The 17,065-nt window shown below is 42.8% G+C and overlaps 1 protein-coding gene across 2 annotated transcripts in view; it reads right to left on the bottom strand.

The window, feature by feature from the left end:
- Nucleotides 1-17,065, bottom strand: part of LOC122163203 (cell migration inducing hyaluronidase 1) — a 104,397-nt gene that overhangs the window by 9,606 nt on the left and 77,726 nt on the right. For both annotated transcript variants that reach the window (XM_042824264.1, XM_042824265.1), the window contains exons 14-22: nucleotides 14,647-14,852; nucleotides 11,413-11,482; nucleotides 10,427-10,555; nucleotides 9,630-9,715; nucleotides 6,219-6,350; nucleotides 4,257-4,292; nucleotides 4,019-4,174; nucleotides 2,623-2,803; nucleotides 904-1,119 (exon numbers count right to left, since the gene is read on the bottom strand). In XM_042824264.1, the coding sequence (XP_042680198.1) occupies nucleotides 904-1,119; nucleotides 2,623-2,803; nucleotides 4,019-4,174; nucleotides 4,257-4,292; nucleotides 6,219-6,350; nucleotides 9,630-9,715; nucleotides 10,427-10,555; nucleotides 11,413-11,482; nucleotides 14,647-14,852 (1,212 nt within the window). The remainder of the gene's footprint in view (nucleotides 1-903; nucleotides 1,120-2,622; nucleotides 2,804-4,018; nucleotides 4,175-4,256; nucleotides 4,293-6,218; nucleotides 6,351-9,629; nucleotides 9,716-10,426; nucleotides 10,556-11,412; nucleotides 11,483-14,646; nucleotides 14,853-17,065) is intronic.

Raw genomic sequence — 17,065 nt, 5'->3', positions numbered from 1 at the left:
TAATGAATTACAGTAAAACATTAAAGGTTCAGCTACTCTACAGCTGTGAACTTGTGTGAGGTCACTTCAACAGTGACCTGTACACCATATACTTAAAACATGTACATTCAGTTTCTTCAGCTTATTTCTTTCTAAAAAAAATAGACTGTTTGGGTGTTTTTTCTTGTTTGGGTGTTTTTTCTTGTTTTTTAATAAAAAATTAAAAATGGGAAATGTAAAGATCATTTCCTTATTTAAACTATGTCAGTTAAGGCCCCAGATAGGCCTACAGTAGAGCTGAAGTATTAATGGAAAACATTAATACTGTGGGACTGTGGGGCTGTGGAACATCTGACTTGTGTTAAACAAGGACCCTTCTGTCTGGATTTGAGAAGGAAAACCAGCCCAGTGGTTACAGCTTGACTTCAGTGGCACTGTGCTGAGAAAGCAACACTCTCAACACCTAAGACAAAAAAAAAAAAAAAAAAAAAAAAAAAAAACCAAAAACAGAGAAAAACAAGGACTCTCTCCAGACAGTAGGGTGAAAGCTCACATGGTGGGAAGAATGGTTTGGTGGTTACTCAACAGGATGATGAAAGACCATGAGAGCTGAAGTCTAATTTTGACTCCTCAGCACGCTTACCATAGTCCTGTGGGCAGCACTTCCCTCCTTGGAGTGAGAGGAAATAACCCTTCCTTACCCAGTAGCTGATAGATTTCTGAATATTAATCTGCTAGTGCTTGTGGGGTAAAAGCTGTTTCAGCCCAAAGTGTCCAAAGCATAAGATCTTCGTATTCAAAACCTCCGGTGCACACATGCAGTTAAACCCCGAGCACTCTGCAGAAAGCACGTTTCTAGAAGTCATGCTTTACAATGCCAAGATAATTAAAGTGATAATGATGCATCAAATTAAGCAGCTTTACCTGTGCATAGTGTCCACTGCAGATAGAACCTCTCCAGTCAGGCACATCAATGCAGTCTGGGTGTTTGATTAACCAATTATCTTCTTTTATCAGGTAAGAGCCTGGATATTCAGACACAGAACCATCTACATCATGAAAAACAGATGTTTTATCACCATCCATATCCAGATCATTGAACCAGGGTCCAGGTTCTCCAAAGAAGACCCTTGAGGTAATCTAAACAAAATAGCGAGACACATTCATGTCACTAGAAAGGAATTAATTACTTACAGTACAAAGCAAAGGAAGCTGTGGTCACTGAAATGGCTCAACAGACCAGAAAGGTTTTTGGCTTTGGGGGCAAACTAATATATGAAGAAATCAGTGTATGCACTAATATCGTCATTCTTCAAACAGCCACGGATTTTTGGCTGCTCAGCATGACACACTGCAGGCCTGATGTTCAATGGCACTGAAGCTCCATGCCTCCAGATGAAGTTTGGAGTGGCAGGTATTCCGAGAGAACACTTACATGCTAACAGAACTACTAACTTCTGAAATGGAGCACCCACAGATGAAAGCATCAAAATCAGTTTCGACTGAGTTGGTCTTGTTAGCCGGCAGAAACATCAGTGCCATTTGGTGCAGGACTGTTAGGGTTTCCTCTCCTTTACCTGCACACTGCCTCTTCGTTAAGTCTGAATGTAGAGCTGGGTCATGCTTCTTAAAGGTGTGTCTGATTTGTCAGAGAGAGCAGACACAGATTTTCCTGTTGACCTCGGTGGAAAGGCTAAAACAACTAGAATTGCAGCTGTAGCAATGAGAAGGTTTGTTTTAAAATTCTGGAGGAAGGTTCAGGAGACAGAGCAATTTCACTAAGGCCACTTCACTCATTGTCTGCTAATATATTTTTAAGGTTCCAAAGCCACATAAAGTCATACCAATGCTGGGAAAAGTCAGCGACCTCCTTTGGGAAATGACTGCTCAGGCAACTTCTGACTGATATTTTTATCCAGCATAAATAAATGTCATGTCACCAGCCTACCAGCCTACTTGGTGTGATGTGAGAGAGTGACAGATCAACACTTTTAGGGGAATTTTGCCTTTCCCATCGTATTTGGCACAAGGACCACCAACCAGTCAGCACTTTTCCTGACATCTGAGCAAGTCTGCTAACTTTCTGAAAGTTAAGCAACCCAAATAATTTCACTTCCAACCACTTTATTTATTTGTTTGTCATGTTTGGCAGTTGGATTTAACAGCTGCTAGAGGTGAACATTAGCAATGAGTTTGCTCATATTTCTGCAAGCAAACACAGAAATAACTCTAAAAGCACAGACCCCCAGATGAGGTTCAGAGCAGCACCCAGAAGTTCATACTGTAACTCAGCATTTGTCAGCCTCTTTTTGGCTGGGTTCTGCTCTCATTTATGTTTGTAGAACTGGAGCCCATGTGCAGATTCTTCTCTCTGTTTTAACAGTTTCTGACACACACAAGAATGGAAGTGATTTTCACTTGACACCACTATTTTTTTTTTTTATACTTCTGGTTTGCTGCAAACCAGATTTGCTCATTATTTCATCCATCCTACTTTCTCAGCTGCCACTCTCTTTGCTTCCGGCAAAGACAACGGGCAGCTCTTGCGGAACTCCTGTTTTCTCCAAAAGGCTGTTACACCCTTTTTGCCCATAAACCCACTTCCAAGCCAACTGACAGGCCTTGCTGGGAAGGATAACTCACAGGGACGTCTTCAAAATGAATGTCAGTGACGTTGTTGTTTGGGCAGCTCTGCCAGGCATTGTTGAGCCTGAAGGCCAAGGCACTCGTGTGCCTACCATCCAGGGCAGCAAATTTGCGGAAGGTGCAGTTCTGGACATTGATTGGGCCATCGTAGAACTGAATGCCTCGAATGGGAAAATTCCTAAAACACATTGGAAAGAGACAGAGACAGACAGTCATGACATAGGCATGAGGTTGATAATGTATCTTGGATGTGGACAGTCCTGCAGCACTTGATTCTCTGCTGCTTTTTTTTAGCAGCTCCTGAGTTAGTGTTTTGGAAGAGAAGGGATTTCCCTGCTTTTTAAGTCTGTGAAGTCTTCTTAACCTTGTAAGTTCATCTCAAGTTCTCTCATGTTTGAGACTGATTGCGTTTATTTAGTCTGCACTCCTCAAGGGAAGGAACTTACAGCAATGCTAAGGCACTGACCTAGAAATGAATAAATTCATGCTGGCCATCACAAATGAGTTCTGCAGCAGCGAAACCTGAAACTCTTCAGGTCAGCACAGACTCCTTGGGAATGTACCAGCACATCTTTCTCCAACTGGAGGAGAAACAGTGTAATTCAAATGCAGTAAAAATGAATTTGAAAACAAGGAAAGATCTCACCAATCAGTTTGAAAACAATTGAGGGGACACAAACTTGTGAAACTTTATTAAAATAGAGCCTTTCCTGATAGAAGCTGCAAGGTAAAGATGACAGTGTTTTAACATTAAGTTAATGTGATGTTTAAAAGCCTTAAGAGGAGAAGATATTTTATATTTCACTTATAATAAGCCAGTTTGATCCCTTGCTCATATCAATGGTTGCAAGTTCACAGTTTTGCCACTGTGAGTATCAGCACTCAATACTAACAATGATATACACCCATTTATTTAAATGGAAAGGACATTTAGGAGAGTCCTAGGCTTTTCATTATCACTATAAAAACCTATTGCATCACTACCAAAAAAACAAAGCTGAGACACATAACGTGGCAGAAAAACATCAGCTGAGCTGTTTGGTCACCACAGAGCTACCATTAGGATAACTACGCTTTCAGGAACAACAGCAAAACATTACTTCATGTGCAAACCAATCCGTAGGACTAAAGAAGAGACCACACACAAAGTTCTCTGGATGTTTTGAAACTATTTCATGAAGGAATCAAATTCCTGTAGCACAGCTGTAATAGTAACAGTAGTGCAGAGCTCTGTAACTACATCTGGGCTAGGACTTCGGGATTGAGAGGCATGGAACCAAAATCCTTTGTGTGCAAGTTTCAAAATCAAACTGTGCTGAAGAAACCACTCTGTGCTGGAGCTGGTACTGAGAGTGGAAATAGTGAGTGCGATGATGTACTGAGCTGAACTTACGGGCCGATGGGCAGGGTCCTGCCCCTGTGATCCAGGCCGCCAGGTCCCCAGATCTCATTGTCCATCGTCTCGGTGCCCAGGTTTCCACTCTCACCAACAAACAAGCTGTTCTTGATTTCTTGCTTGGACCCATCATCGTGAGGGAAGGTCCCACCGCTAGGAAGGAAAGAGCTGGAGGTGAAAGGCTGCTCACACCGCCCCTGTGCCCCAGGCTGAGTACCAGCTGTGTGACACCTACCTTGCCAGGGTCAGCCCAATGCCATTGTCTGCAAATCTGCCAAGAGAAGAGAGGTGTGTCAGAAGGGTTTTCCTTGTTTAATCACGTCAATATACAACCATTGAGATAGAGGGCAGATGGGCTTAGTTACCAAACAGTAGTCATGGGAGCACTCAAGATTTTTCATGCTTGTTCCTTTTCGGAAGATATTTTTTTTGGCACATCATGTAGTACACATTGGTCACATGAAGCAGTAGATGTGAACCTGATTGCTCCAAGGGGGAGTTATGGCTGTGATTGCTGGCCATTATTTACTTGTCTGATAATGCTTTTTCCCTGTATCTAATGACCACATTCTTTTCACTGTTAGGTAAAAAATAGAATGTTCATCTCTCCCTCCAAATAGCTTTTATTATTTAATAATATTTTGTCTTACATTCTCCTCTGTGTTCGTGCATCACATGCTGCCTTCATGACATAACTCTACAGGGGGAAATTTTATAAAAGCAGCGTGGCTTCTCTTTCACTAACAGGAAGACAGAGATCAGACCTTCCTTATTAAAAACAAAAAATGGCAATGTTCTCCAATTTTGCTGACATTCTAAAGCTTTTAGATAAGATGACAACTTTTGATCCAGGCCTCCAGCTCACAGAAAGGCTATGAGTAATACAATATTTTGAGTTAATGTCTTGATGGTATTTACACCAGTACATAAATGCCTCTATCACCCAACTCTCCCATACATTAAAGCCATCAGTGCAGAGCCGAATAAAACCCGGCCCTGCCTTGTCCTGCTCCTGACTCTAGGTGGCAGTCCATTACACAGCATCGCCTTCCCTCTCATATCTGCGGCGCCATAAAACATATGCTGCATGCCACATTAACATTTGTTTTGTTAATGCAATACATAAGTCTTACTGTAGCAACAGAAACGGAAATTACTGTGGCCATAAAGACAATTACAGTTTACAAGCCGCTTCCTTGAATTCTGATACGCCCATAAGATCACTACTGGAAGCTCATAAAGCAAGGTAATTCACTCAGAACATTGGTATCCTCTGTCTGTGGCACTCAACAACACAAACTTTACATGACATGCAAGAGATCTGCAAATACATCTTGTTGGTCATGCTGTGCCTCAGGTATCCCTGGCTCATAAGTTCCCAGGAAGCACAAACAGGACGGCTCAGCATCACATTTCAGAGTGTTCTGCCACAATCTTGTTCTCACCAATCTGACAGGTTGTCAGAAAGAGCCCACAAGGTTTGGCTCACTCTGAGGTAAGGCAGCCCTGCCAGCAATTGGACACCAGATAATGCTGAGGCAGATACCCGTGGCACGGTTATCACAATATGCCTTGTAAAGTAGCTTTTTCCTTTTTCTCCTCTTTCTTCCTTGTGGTTGATATCAAGAACCTGGCTCAGCAGAAGAAAATGCAGATGATCATCTGTTTTCCACTGCAAAAGAAATATCTGTTCTGACCAGCGCAGGAAATGGCCCTGAAAGAGCACAAGACACACGTGCCCAGTTTCTCTGCCTTGCTGCTGTGACGCATAGTTTCGTGTCTGCCCCATCACTCCAGCTTATTCAGCATAACAGCCAACCACATAAAGCTGATCTGTTACCAGGCTCGGCCATGGGAGGTGGTGGATTTTGCTGCTCTTTTTCTGAAGCACCTCATTTTTCATGCAAAAAAAGGGTGCTGTTATTTGTATCGGTGCATGTGTGTTTGCACATTATCATTTTGAATGCCGGTCAGAATCACACACACAGAAAAACCCCTAACAACCTCAGAGATCTTCAGTTCAGACAAAAACAGGTTTTCTTTGTGTAAAATAATGCCTGGGTTTACGTAACGTTTCATCTTTATTTCAATCTTGGCCATATGAAAGGTGCAAAGCGGTATAAATAGTCTGAACCACAGCTATGCTCGCCATAAACACCGGGCTGAACTCTGAGAGTTGAAATAAGGCAAAACTCACTGGCAGTTGTCCAGCCACACATCTCCGCCCCGCAGCCAGGCCCCGTGATCCTGGTTCTTGTAGGCAATAAAGCGTTCAATTATTGCAGGTTCCCTGGGCTTCAAAGGATCAGCGTCTTTGTGCGGGCTGTATCTGCAACCAGAAGGAGAGAGAAGGAACGTTGGCAAGGGAAGGCAGCCTTGCTTGGTCTACAGCCCTGCTAAACATCTGGTTTCTGCTAGCTGAGAGCGGCTCTGGGACAACAGTCCATCCAAGCAGCGCGTTTAGGCAAGCAAAGGTGGCCAGAGCCCTCTGCCAAGGGATAGCTGGTCCAGGCGAGGCTGTTGTAAAGACCTGCTCCAAGTTTCCTTTCACCTTGCCATTATTGTACAGCTGATATATTGCTGAAAGCATGGAAAGTTTATTATTGCTCCCAAAAGTCAGAGATATGTTTTAATCCCTTACTGTTTGTAGGATGGCTTAGGTCAGAGGGGACCTTACAGCCCACCCAGCCCCAACCCCCTGCCATGGGCTGGTTGCCATCCACCAGCTCAGGCTGTTCAGGGCCCCACACAACTTGGCCTTGGACACCTCCAGGGATGGGGCACCCACTGCCCAGCTCTGGGCAGCTGTGCCAGTGCCTCACTGCTCTCTGAGTAAAGAACTTCCTCCCAACATCTAACCTAAATTTTCCCACTTTTGAAACCACTCCCCCTTATCACTATCAGAATGTGTAAAAATCTGGTCCTCCTCCTGTTTATACTCTCCCTTCATGCACTGGAAGGCCACAGTGAGGTCTCCCCAGAGCCTCCTCTTCTCCAAGCTGAACAAGCCCAACTCCCTCAACCTTTCTTCATAGAAGAGGTGCTTCTGCCCTTAGCACACTCCTGTTTAGCTAAATACCCCTTTCCCCCATTTTGAGCATCCTTCCTCCTAACCTTGGCTATGTTGTGGCAATGAGAATTCTTCCTCCTTGTTAAAAGGAACTAAAGTATCTTGGAGAGAGGCTGAGAGTAGCTCCTCTGCTATTCTCACCACACACTGCTCAGAACAAATAAGAGATTTTCTAGCTCTGAAGTTCTCAGTGATGATGAAATACCGGCCTGACACAGGGAAAAAGCAGACACAAGTGGAAGCTGCAGCAAAATGTGACCTCTGCTGCCCTTCTGTCTCCACTCAGGCAAGAGCATCCAAGCAAGGATTTGGCGCTGCTGAGCTTGGCTGCCATTCACCCAGGAGCTCTCCCTTTTGCTGCTGAAGGAGCATCTCCCATCAGCTCAGCACAGCTTAGAGAACCTGACAGCTGAGCATTCAACTCAATGCCAGCAGCGGATGGTCCAGAGATTAAAATTCATGCCTCACCAACGGGTAGTGAGACCAAGCTGTCAAATCGCTAACAGATATTCAATAGCTCTTTGCTCTGCTTAATAAGCCATCATATCAATCTAAATCTGAGCACTGGGCTGATAGGGTTCCAGTAAATGAATATTACTGAATATTACTTTGGCAGCTTCATCACTACGAATTTGCTTTCAGAAAGAGATTTAGTATCAGCCCTTGTGAATTCCCTAGACACTGTTAAATACAGACATTTTGAGATAGATTTCCAGTTTCATTCACATCCATGTGAATATCTGGAATAACACTACAGGGTACAGACTTTTGCCCAGATACTTAATGCTGTAACTGAATGCAGAATAATCTCTCCAGCTTTTTAACTGCCCAGCCTATGTCCAAGACTGCCCTGGCCAGTGTAGCTATAATCACTTAATCAGTCTTTCAGTCTCAACAAGTGAAAAGTGGAAAGCAGTACAAATAATCTGAGCCGCAGCCTGTACTGCTGGGTAATCACCAAGCACAAGCATGACTGCATATTGAATTTCTTGGCTTCCAGGGGTCATTCCTGCCTTGTAGGGCAAGGGACAAATTGCCTTTTGTAATCCCTTACTGTGCCTGTGGCAACCAGCAGTTTCCCAAGGCACGCGTTCAGCTATCTGGTCATCAGGTTCTCAAGAGAATTTAGAGGTATTTGCAGAGAAGATTTGTGTTTTTTTTTTTTTATGGTGGGTTTTGTTGTTGTTGCTGTTGTTTCTTTGGAGTAATTTTTACTATTCAGCTAATTATTTCAATTAATTTGCCATTAAAACAAGGTCAATAATATTCATTTTTCAAATTCTTTCAGCATCAGCTGTGGGCTGGGGCACTGTGCTGATGCAGAGCATAGGATGAGTTCCCTGAAGAAGATGCTGAACCCACTCACACGGTGCTTTCCTGGTGCATAACCAGCAATGTGGGCAACCTTTACCCTAGAGATGGAAAGACAAAGGAAAAACTGAGCAATCCCTTCCCTTCCTATGTTTCTCTGCCCTGTTGGTTTCTTCTGTCCAGAGACTCAGCCATGGGAAAACACCATCTGAGTGCTACGGAGGCAGTGAAGTCAGGAATGAAAACTGTGCAACTTGAAAGCATTTAAGTCCTTTTCTCTTCCTGGGGTTGGTAAGTATGTTAAGAGCCAGACTGACCCTCTAATGAGATAAAAGGGTGCAAGTGCAGCCCATACACTGGTACGCATTTCCTGCAAGAAGCCCTTGGCTTACATCAACCTGCTCATGGGGGTCTGCTTTGGGAAAAGATTGGGACTTCCCAGGAGCCACCACTGAGTTAAGTCTGCTGATACACAATACTCTCTGTAAAGAGGTTTTTATCATTTCTAAGCGACTCCGTTATGTCATATAGATGTTACACACAGCTCCAGGGATGGAGGGTCACACCACTCATTTAATCGTAATTATCGCTGCAGTGTCAGATTTGGAACTAGGCAGAAATTGGAAATCAAATGTAAGCTCTGCTGCTGAAGTGTTCCCTGCTCAAGCAGGTCCTGAAGGAATGAAGAAGATCAACAGCATTACCTGGAAGTACTTTCATTTCCCGTTTGTGGAAAACTTGCAGCAAATTCTAACCAGCAGAGCTGTTGGCCAGACAGCATTTAATTTATCTCTGTCATCTACCAAAGAAATCAGTAGAATACCATACAGCAGAAGTAATATCTATGCCTGCTCAGCTCCAAGCTAAAGAGCAAAGACAACAACAGGAAGATGAGGTCTGGGAGTCCTTTATGACAAGGAGATGAAGTTAGAAAGTGATATATCACCGTGGAGTCACCATTCCTGGAGGTGTTCAAGAGCCATGAGATTTGGCACTGAGGGATGTGGTCAGTGGGCATGGTGTGATGGGTTGGGTGGTTGGACTGGGTGAGCTTAGTGGTCTTTTCCAACCTTAGTGATTCTATGAAATTTAAGTGAAATCCTTTCCTCAATAACTTCCACCCAAAAGCATTGCAATGATTTATATCAGCTTCCTTGGGAGCAACGTTATAGTTCTAAACCAGTGCTAAAGAGAAGTCTTTTCCAAACCAAGTGCAGAGCACCTTACCTCCCAGAAATCAGTGTCAGAATGGGCCTTTTGTCCTTGGCTGAGGCAGGAGTGGTTTTAACACCGTTATCGATGATCATTCCAGCCTGAAAGAAAATGGGAATGTAATATTATGGTTTATTTATATATTCTACAGTTCTTTCCACTTCCAAGTTCTGTCTCCAATTGTCCCAAGCCAAAGTATATGGCACAATCCTAATAACTGCTTCTGCTAGTAATATATGAAACTGAGTATTGTCAATACCATCAGGAATTGCATGTATCACCCCAAACTGCTCAATATTTCCTGAAACTGCAGCTCTCTTCTAAATGTACTCCCATACACCTAAACACAGTGCTGCAGCCTCAGGACCAGCAGTCCTCACCACAGCACCACACACAGCGTGCTGAGGGCAAACAGGGAAAGAGTGAGAGAAGGCAATCAGACACAGTGGCTGTATTTATTCTTTTAGAAGCCATTTGGCTAATTGCTAACATTGGCAGTTGAGGTCTATAATTAGACAAGCTGCCAATAGATGCTCCTGTAGGCACTATTTTAGGAAAGCAGAAGCAAAGAATGAGCCCGGTGCAGCCAAGCAGGGGGAAGAACTTTGGTGCCCAGGAGCCAAGAGGATGCTGGCCGGCTCAGAGCGCTGCCACACCAGCCTGCAAGCTGCTCTATCTGCAGACACAAACAAGTTTGCATGAACTTCGAGCGAAACAGAAAGCACAGGCATTAATAGCTTGCAGATCCGAAGAGCTGGAGCGAGAAAGCGATGTTTTTTTGGCGGCAGCATTCCAGTTGCGTGCAGACTCACTCGGTAGTTGGAATGTGCGCGGTTGTTGGAAAATCTCCCCATCGGCATGTGCTCCGAGTAGCCGGGGGAATACATGCCCGCCGAGGGCCCCGTTGGCACGTGGTGCAGAACAAACCAAAAGCCTGTTTCCTGAGAAAAAGAAACGACATCTGAGCCTTCGCTTGAACCTCTTTGCTGGTCTGCATTAGCCCAAGGATTTATCAGTAAATCCTCAAGACGTAAGCCAGAAGATTTCAGGACAAATCACAGCTAGCAGCGTTGACCTGTCTAACTGCGCTCAGCAGAGAGCTGAACTCACATATTTACAGTCACACTCCTGTGCAGCAACAGCAGGCTGCTTTAATTTAAACTGTGACATCTATCTTAAACTTACATGACTTTTCTAACTCACAACACACACATACATTGATGCCCTCCCATCCGTGCATGTGCACATCTTAAAAATCACATCCATTTTATTTAGCTGTCTAAAATATATTTAGGAACCCGAACCAAGGCAATCAGGTTCTGAACTTCTGGAAAGACCACATCTCCTTGTTTAAGGCTTGGTTTGCTTGCTTGTTTGTCTTAGTAGAAAATTAAATCTCCCAATGTGACCAAGGATTTCTGTGGAATTAGTGTTAGTGTTGATTGAGATTTCAGGGCAATGTTACTGTACTGCAATCAACAGAATCATTGCCAAAGACTTCACTGGGACTCCGCAGCCAGATATATTTCATTTATTCAGGCTGCACACTGTGCAAAGGCTGGGAAGTTTTGTTAAAGCCGTCCAGCTCTAGAAACAGCAAGTGTGGAGAAGTAAGAAGTATGGAGCAAAAGAAAAAACATTACCTTTTATTGGCAGCACTAACCACATTAATATATGTCTCTATCTAGCAGTTTCAAGAATGCCTGAGTAACAGAAGCAGGTTTTATTCCAACAAGAGCCTTGGCTCACAGGGCCCTCAGCTCTGAATCATTACCAAATAAGAAACTTCTGTACTCACTTCAGACCCCGCAGCTGCACAGTTTATAAGGTTGTTGTGTGGGTTGGCTATCCAAAAGGTGGATACAGCGCTGCAGATGAGAAAAACAAAGAGTGAGATGAAAATGACACTTTGAGCACACGCCAGAATCACGGCTCAGCTCCCCACAGTACAGGCATGGCTGATAAGACCCCAGATAAGGGGTCTTGCCCAGGGGCAAAAGGGCTGTTTGTTGTTTTTCTTTCTCTTCTCATACCACATTTGTCCTTTGTGGTTTGACAGAGAACATGGCCTTATCTCTTAAAACCCCAGAGTATTAAATGAGGAATTTCTATTGCAATTCCAAGCCTGCTATGAAGCTGTCAGATGTCAGTCATGTTTTATGATAAGGTAAATATGTTGTTGCACAAGCTACAGAAAAGCATTTGCCCCCAAATAAGCCCTCAGGTTCATTAGAGGTTTGTTTAATCAAGGGACCCAACGAATTCCCTCTCTAAAGGCTTTGCAAGTATACTGTAGCACCTGCTTTTACACAGAGCTGCTGTGATTCATTAACTTTATTTGCTCCCACCCCACTATGCACTGCATTTCTTCCGGGACAAAGGGACTCCATTTGCCTAATGCACATAGCCTCTTAATTGAGAGATTCCCAGTGAGGAGGAAAGATCAACCTATCACTGTCCATCCGGTGACATACAGTCATCATTAACCAATGGGCACAGGAACTTTGGGAGTGAAACATCCAGGAGACGTGTGACTCACTCCCTAAATTTGCTGGGTGGGCTTCACCCTCCTGAAGGGGATGCACCTACCTAACCCTTACATCTCTTTCATGAAAGACTTCAAGAGGTCTTTATATTCTAAAGGAATTTCTGGTCTAAGGCAACATTTGATACATGTGACTGCATCATGAAAACATACAAGGCTGGGCTAGAAAAAATAACTTGAGATTATTGCCTCCAAATGCAAAAGCAAGGCCTTGAATTCGCTGTATTTCCCAGTGACCTGTCTGAGCCCAGCCCTGTTCCTCACAGCCATGTGCACTGGGCATGTTACTGTGTCATTTGGCACAATCCTATTGTCTTAATTACCAGCAGCAGCTGCCTGCTTGCCTCTTCCAAGCCAACAGAGCCACAGCTGGCACTCATCCCTCATCCCTGGGCCGAGTGCCTTGGCTGCTGCTCATGGGGATGGTGTGGGTTGATGCACGGGGCAACCATAGTGTGGTTGTGCACCAGCAGTCTGGATGAGCACAGTGCAAAACTCTAATCTGTCCTTAAATTCTTTTATAAAGGAAGACGTGGCAGATCAAAGTACAGTAGAACTTTTTCATTACACATCAGCATATCATTCCTAGTACTATTTTTCTTTAATAATATTTCAAATGACACAAAACATGTTCAGCTGACAATTAAGTGAATTATGTGGAAAATGAGAACAACGGCTGATTTACTCTTATTTTATGAATGGATACATTAAGTGTCATTTATAAACAAACACAGATGTGAAAGAAAGCACCGCATGAATTTCATCTCTTTCTCTTGCCAAAGTAAAAAGCTAAAAATATGTTTCTTTGGACCAAACCCCAGTTAGTTCTGAGGACAGAATGGGTGATAGTGATAGAGTCTCAGCAGACTAACAGTACTTTTAAATGAAAGAAAACACCCAAAGATTTTTAGCTGTTATTAGGCATCAATCAGCTTCTCACTATCTCATTTTGAAGACAGAAGTCTGGCTCTGGAGACTTTCTCATTGAATTCTTGTTGGTCAGAAATTAGGGTTTTTTTGTGTCATTTTTTTCCCCTCAAACTACACCAAAAGAAAACCCTGAAGAAAAATCTGAACAGCCATTTCTCCCAGCAGCATCAATGCAGCAACAATGCTCTGTGGTCTCAAGGCAAAACTTGGCTGTGGAGGAACTTCCCTCCTCTTGCACAGCAGTCTTACTGTCAAGCTTTGATGATCACCACCAATTCAAACCTTCTGAAGGATGCCCACATATCATGCATCCAATGTCCACATATTTGCTCCAGATTATGTGCCAAAGTCCCTTCATTACAGTTGCTTTTCCAGCTGTTAACTACACAGGTTTCACTTTAAGAGTTTACTACTCTCTCAGGAGTTGGTGTGAAGGGAGAACAAGGAAGCTAATGAGACACCACACATGCATTAAAATGAGCACTTTTTCCCATTCCTTGGCTGTACACCTTGATTTTGAGGTAGCAAAACAGCATGAAAATCAGGGGGAAAATGGCCAGAATGGACTGCAGGAGCTCAATGAGTCCATATTCTGTCTTATGGTAGGATCAACTGCAACAACGCTATTCATGACTGGTGTTTCTGTAACCTGTGCTAAAAACTACTACTAACAAAAAACCCATGAATCTTAGCAAGAACATACTCTAGAGCTTAACAATGTGGCTAAGCTGGTCATGTTTCTTCTGTACTTCATTTGATTATTTTTTTCTACAGGCAACAGAACTGCAAAAAGAACTTGTGAAATCCCCTCTCATTGCAAATGCTTCTATAATCCTCATCTAAACCTCAGTTGGCAGATCTGAAGGGACACTTAGAGGAAAGGATCTTGCAAAAGGGAGATGAAAGGCATTGAGTATTTTTCAAGTTTAATACTGAAAAATAGAAGTTTTGGGAAGTTCTCATGGAAACATTTTCATGAGCTTATGCATGGACATTATCAGTGATCCAACAGGCATATACAGTCTTTGATCTTCTATTGCCAAGCCCTAATTCTGTGCTAAACTGCATTTATTGCACCACGTTTGTTTTATTCTTCAGTTTGGGTAAATTGCCAATAGATGCATAATGCCAATCCCGTATCGTTAAACTATATCTGTTCTCTGCACATAATGGCTTCAGAATAAATGGGAGTGTTTTCATAATCAACTATCATTCCATATGGGCACTAATGTCAGAATCCAGCTCATTCTGGGAACGCTTTATTGAACCACTGCAACTCCTGAATGTGCAAGGCATAATCCTATTTTAGAAGAGATTTCCAATAATATCTTAGGTAGCAATCATCACAATTGGCTTCATGGTAAAAATGAAAATTACAACCCAGGTGTGTAGACAACTAAATAACACAAGTGGAAAGACCCTGAAGAGACTGCTCTCCCAAACTTTGGGAGGATGCAGCCGAGACTTATAAAGGTGACAACATAAGAATACATTCATAATATTTTTGTGGGTAAATCCTGCAACAATCGAAAGAAGAAAAGAAAGGCTCCCACTCACCTACAGTCTTGCCTGGGTTTAGGGATGTACCCTGGGTAAGCACCCTCTGTGATCAGTTTGCACATCCTGCTGTCTCGGTCAGAAGGGAGCAGAGTGCTGGGTTTAACAAGCAGTCCAAGGCAGTGATCAAATGTGTTGCGCTCTTCTGGTCCATCCTCCGTAAAGAAACAATGGCCCAGTGCATCATAACCCACAACATCCTTCACCTGCAGGTACAAAACAAAGGTCAAGTTTCATCCTTCAGCCATTACATATAAAGAAAAGACTTCACAGTAATAGCACTCCAGTATACTCTTGAACTCAGGGTGTACAAGCAAAAGCAAAAGTAAAAGCAATATCACTTTCTACTCTTAAGAGTTCATTGTATAAAATAAATTTAGATGTGGGTGTTATTAACTAGAATTTGTTATCTTCCCAAAATTTAAATTCAGCTAGAATTTGTTGTCATCTAGGAAATGCCAGTTCCATTATTTTGTCTATCTGCAAAATCAGACTATCTTAGCATGAGACGGGAAGAAACATGGGGTGCGGAAGTGAATGAAGGATGTCGGATGTTCAAATTACATCTGGGCTCATTCATCTTCACATAGAGTTACACAAGCAGCTACATAAAATACATCTGAAAAATGCAGCTGAGCTGAAAAAATATTTTTTCAGGCTATCAGAGAGGTAGCAAGTCTTTTTTTCCAGACAGGCTGGCTTGTTTTAGCTTTGACCTGATCCTTTTTTCCAAGTTGTTGACAGAAGCTTTACTTGACCCTGAGACAAATCAGCTGGTGTTAATCAGTGCTGTTCTGGTTTGGGTTTCAACGGTGTTAACATCAGAACACTATTGTATTGGACAGAACAATACCCATCAGCTCACTGGAGGATCTGAAAAAACAATTTCAAGAGCAGATACTTGAACTCAAAGCCTAAGGCTTGGATTGGCTGGAAAACAACAACCCTCAGTGTCCAACAAGTTAGTTGTTAATATATATATCTGGAATATGGAAAATGAATTTCAAGCCTTCATGTGCCTGGTGAAATGCTGTCTGTCCTGGGGTCTCTCTTTGCTTGTCCCATCAGCCTTCACCGATTACCTACCTTTGACCTGGGAAACCTTTCTAGCAAAGCTTAGATAGATACCAGCATTTTCCTACAAACGCTTCTTCTGAGATAGCAATCATGAAGGGACAAGTAAGATATTAAAATGGACACAGAACCCATTCTTTACAGGGTTGTTGAAAGATCTTAACTCCTAAGCACCTGAATTGCTTTTGCAAGCAGGACTGAGATTCTTCTGTCATCTACATGCCTCATCTTGAGGCCAGGAGAACCAATTTCAAATCAAATCCCAAGACTAGTGTTGAAATGATTACAAGAATGCTTTCACTTAAGAGAGAATGCTTTGCTTGCCAAATCTACTGCAAGCTTACATTTGCACACACATCTATTATGTATCATCCATGCTCCAGTGTAAATACTCAAATCTCTGAACATAAGTCACCACAGTAAATTAAACAGAGTTAAAATGACCTGCAAAGTGGTACATTCCACTAAAATACTTCACTAAAATTTACTGCTAACTTCTCTAATTTAACTAGATGACAGCTTTTGCAAGGTCGAGGCTTCTTTATTTAGGCATAAACAGTATGTACTACATTGAACCATCCCTCCCTGGATACATGAGCTGTCCCAGCCTTGCAATTATAAAGGTTTATGGGATAGGAGAACATCTCATTAGAGTGACCTCTTTTCAGATGAAGATTTCCAGTGTGTAGAGGAAGCCTTTCAATCTTGGAGTTGTTAAAATTGCAGACAGCCACCAAAGATAATTAGTTTTCTCACGCACAACAGTAACACTGGAAAAGCAAGTAATGGTGCTGCGACATTTAGATGATGGAAATGGTTTCCTCAGAGAAACATCAGCCACACAGAAAAGTCATTTATCTCTCCAACCAGCACAGAGCTGCACCAGGACTGGGATACGAAAACGTGTGGCAATCAGATGACAGTGGGGCAAAGCCCACCACTATTCATGGGATGTAATGTTACAGGAGACTATCACTCCCAGTTTGTTGAGAGGAGTGAAGCAGAAAGAGGAACGTGCACTGGCAGAAGGGCTCAGAGCCAACAAACCCAATGTTGTCCTAACTCATCCCTGGAAGCCCACAGAATAACACGGAGTTATCAATCAAGGGGACCTGGTCCCTTCTGTCTCTGTCATCCTCCATTTGATGAATTACTTCTCCCATATCTCCCGCTCAGCTCTGACAAACATACAAGTTTCCTGTATGTTTTTTCATGCACAAGCCCAGTACTGAAATGTTTGCATTGCAAAAGAACTGCGTGTTCCAAAAGATTTTTTCCAAAGGACTTAATTTTTGATTAAAACCTTCTTCATGGTCCATAATCTTACCTTAACCATGAGTAATTT

Source organism: Centrocercus urophasianus, unplaced genomic scaffold (assembly GCF_019232065.1).
Source record: "Centrocercus urophasianus isolate 14NV4802_14NV808 unplaced genomic scaffold, USGS_Curo_1.0 seq_23, whole genome shotgun sequence".
Classification (NCBI taxonomy): domain Eukaryota; kingdom Metazoa; phylum Chordata; class Aves; order Galliformes; family Phasianidae; genus Centrocercus; species Centrocercus urophasianus.
This window is presented reverse-complemented; position numbering and strand designations above follow the sequence as displayed.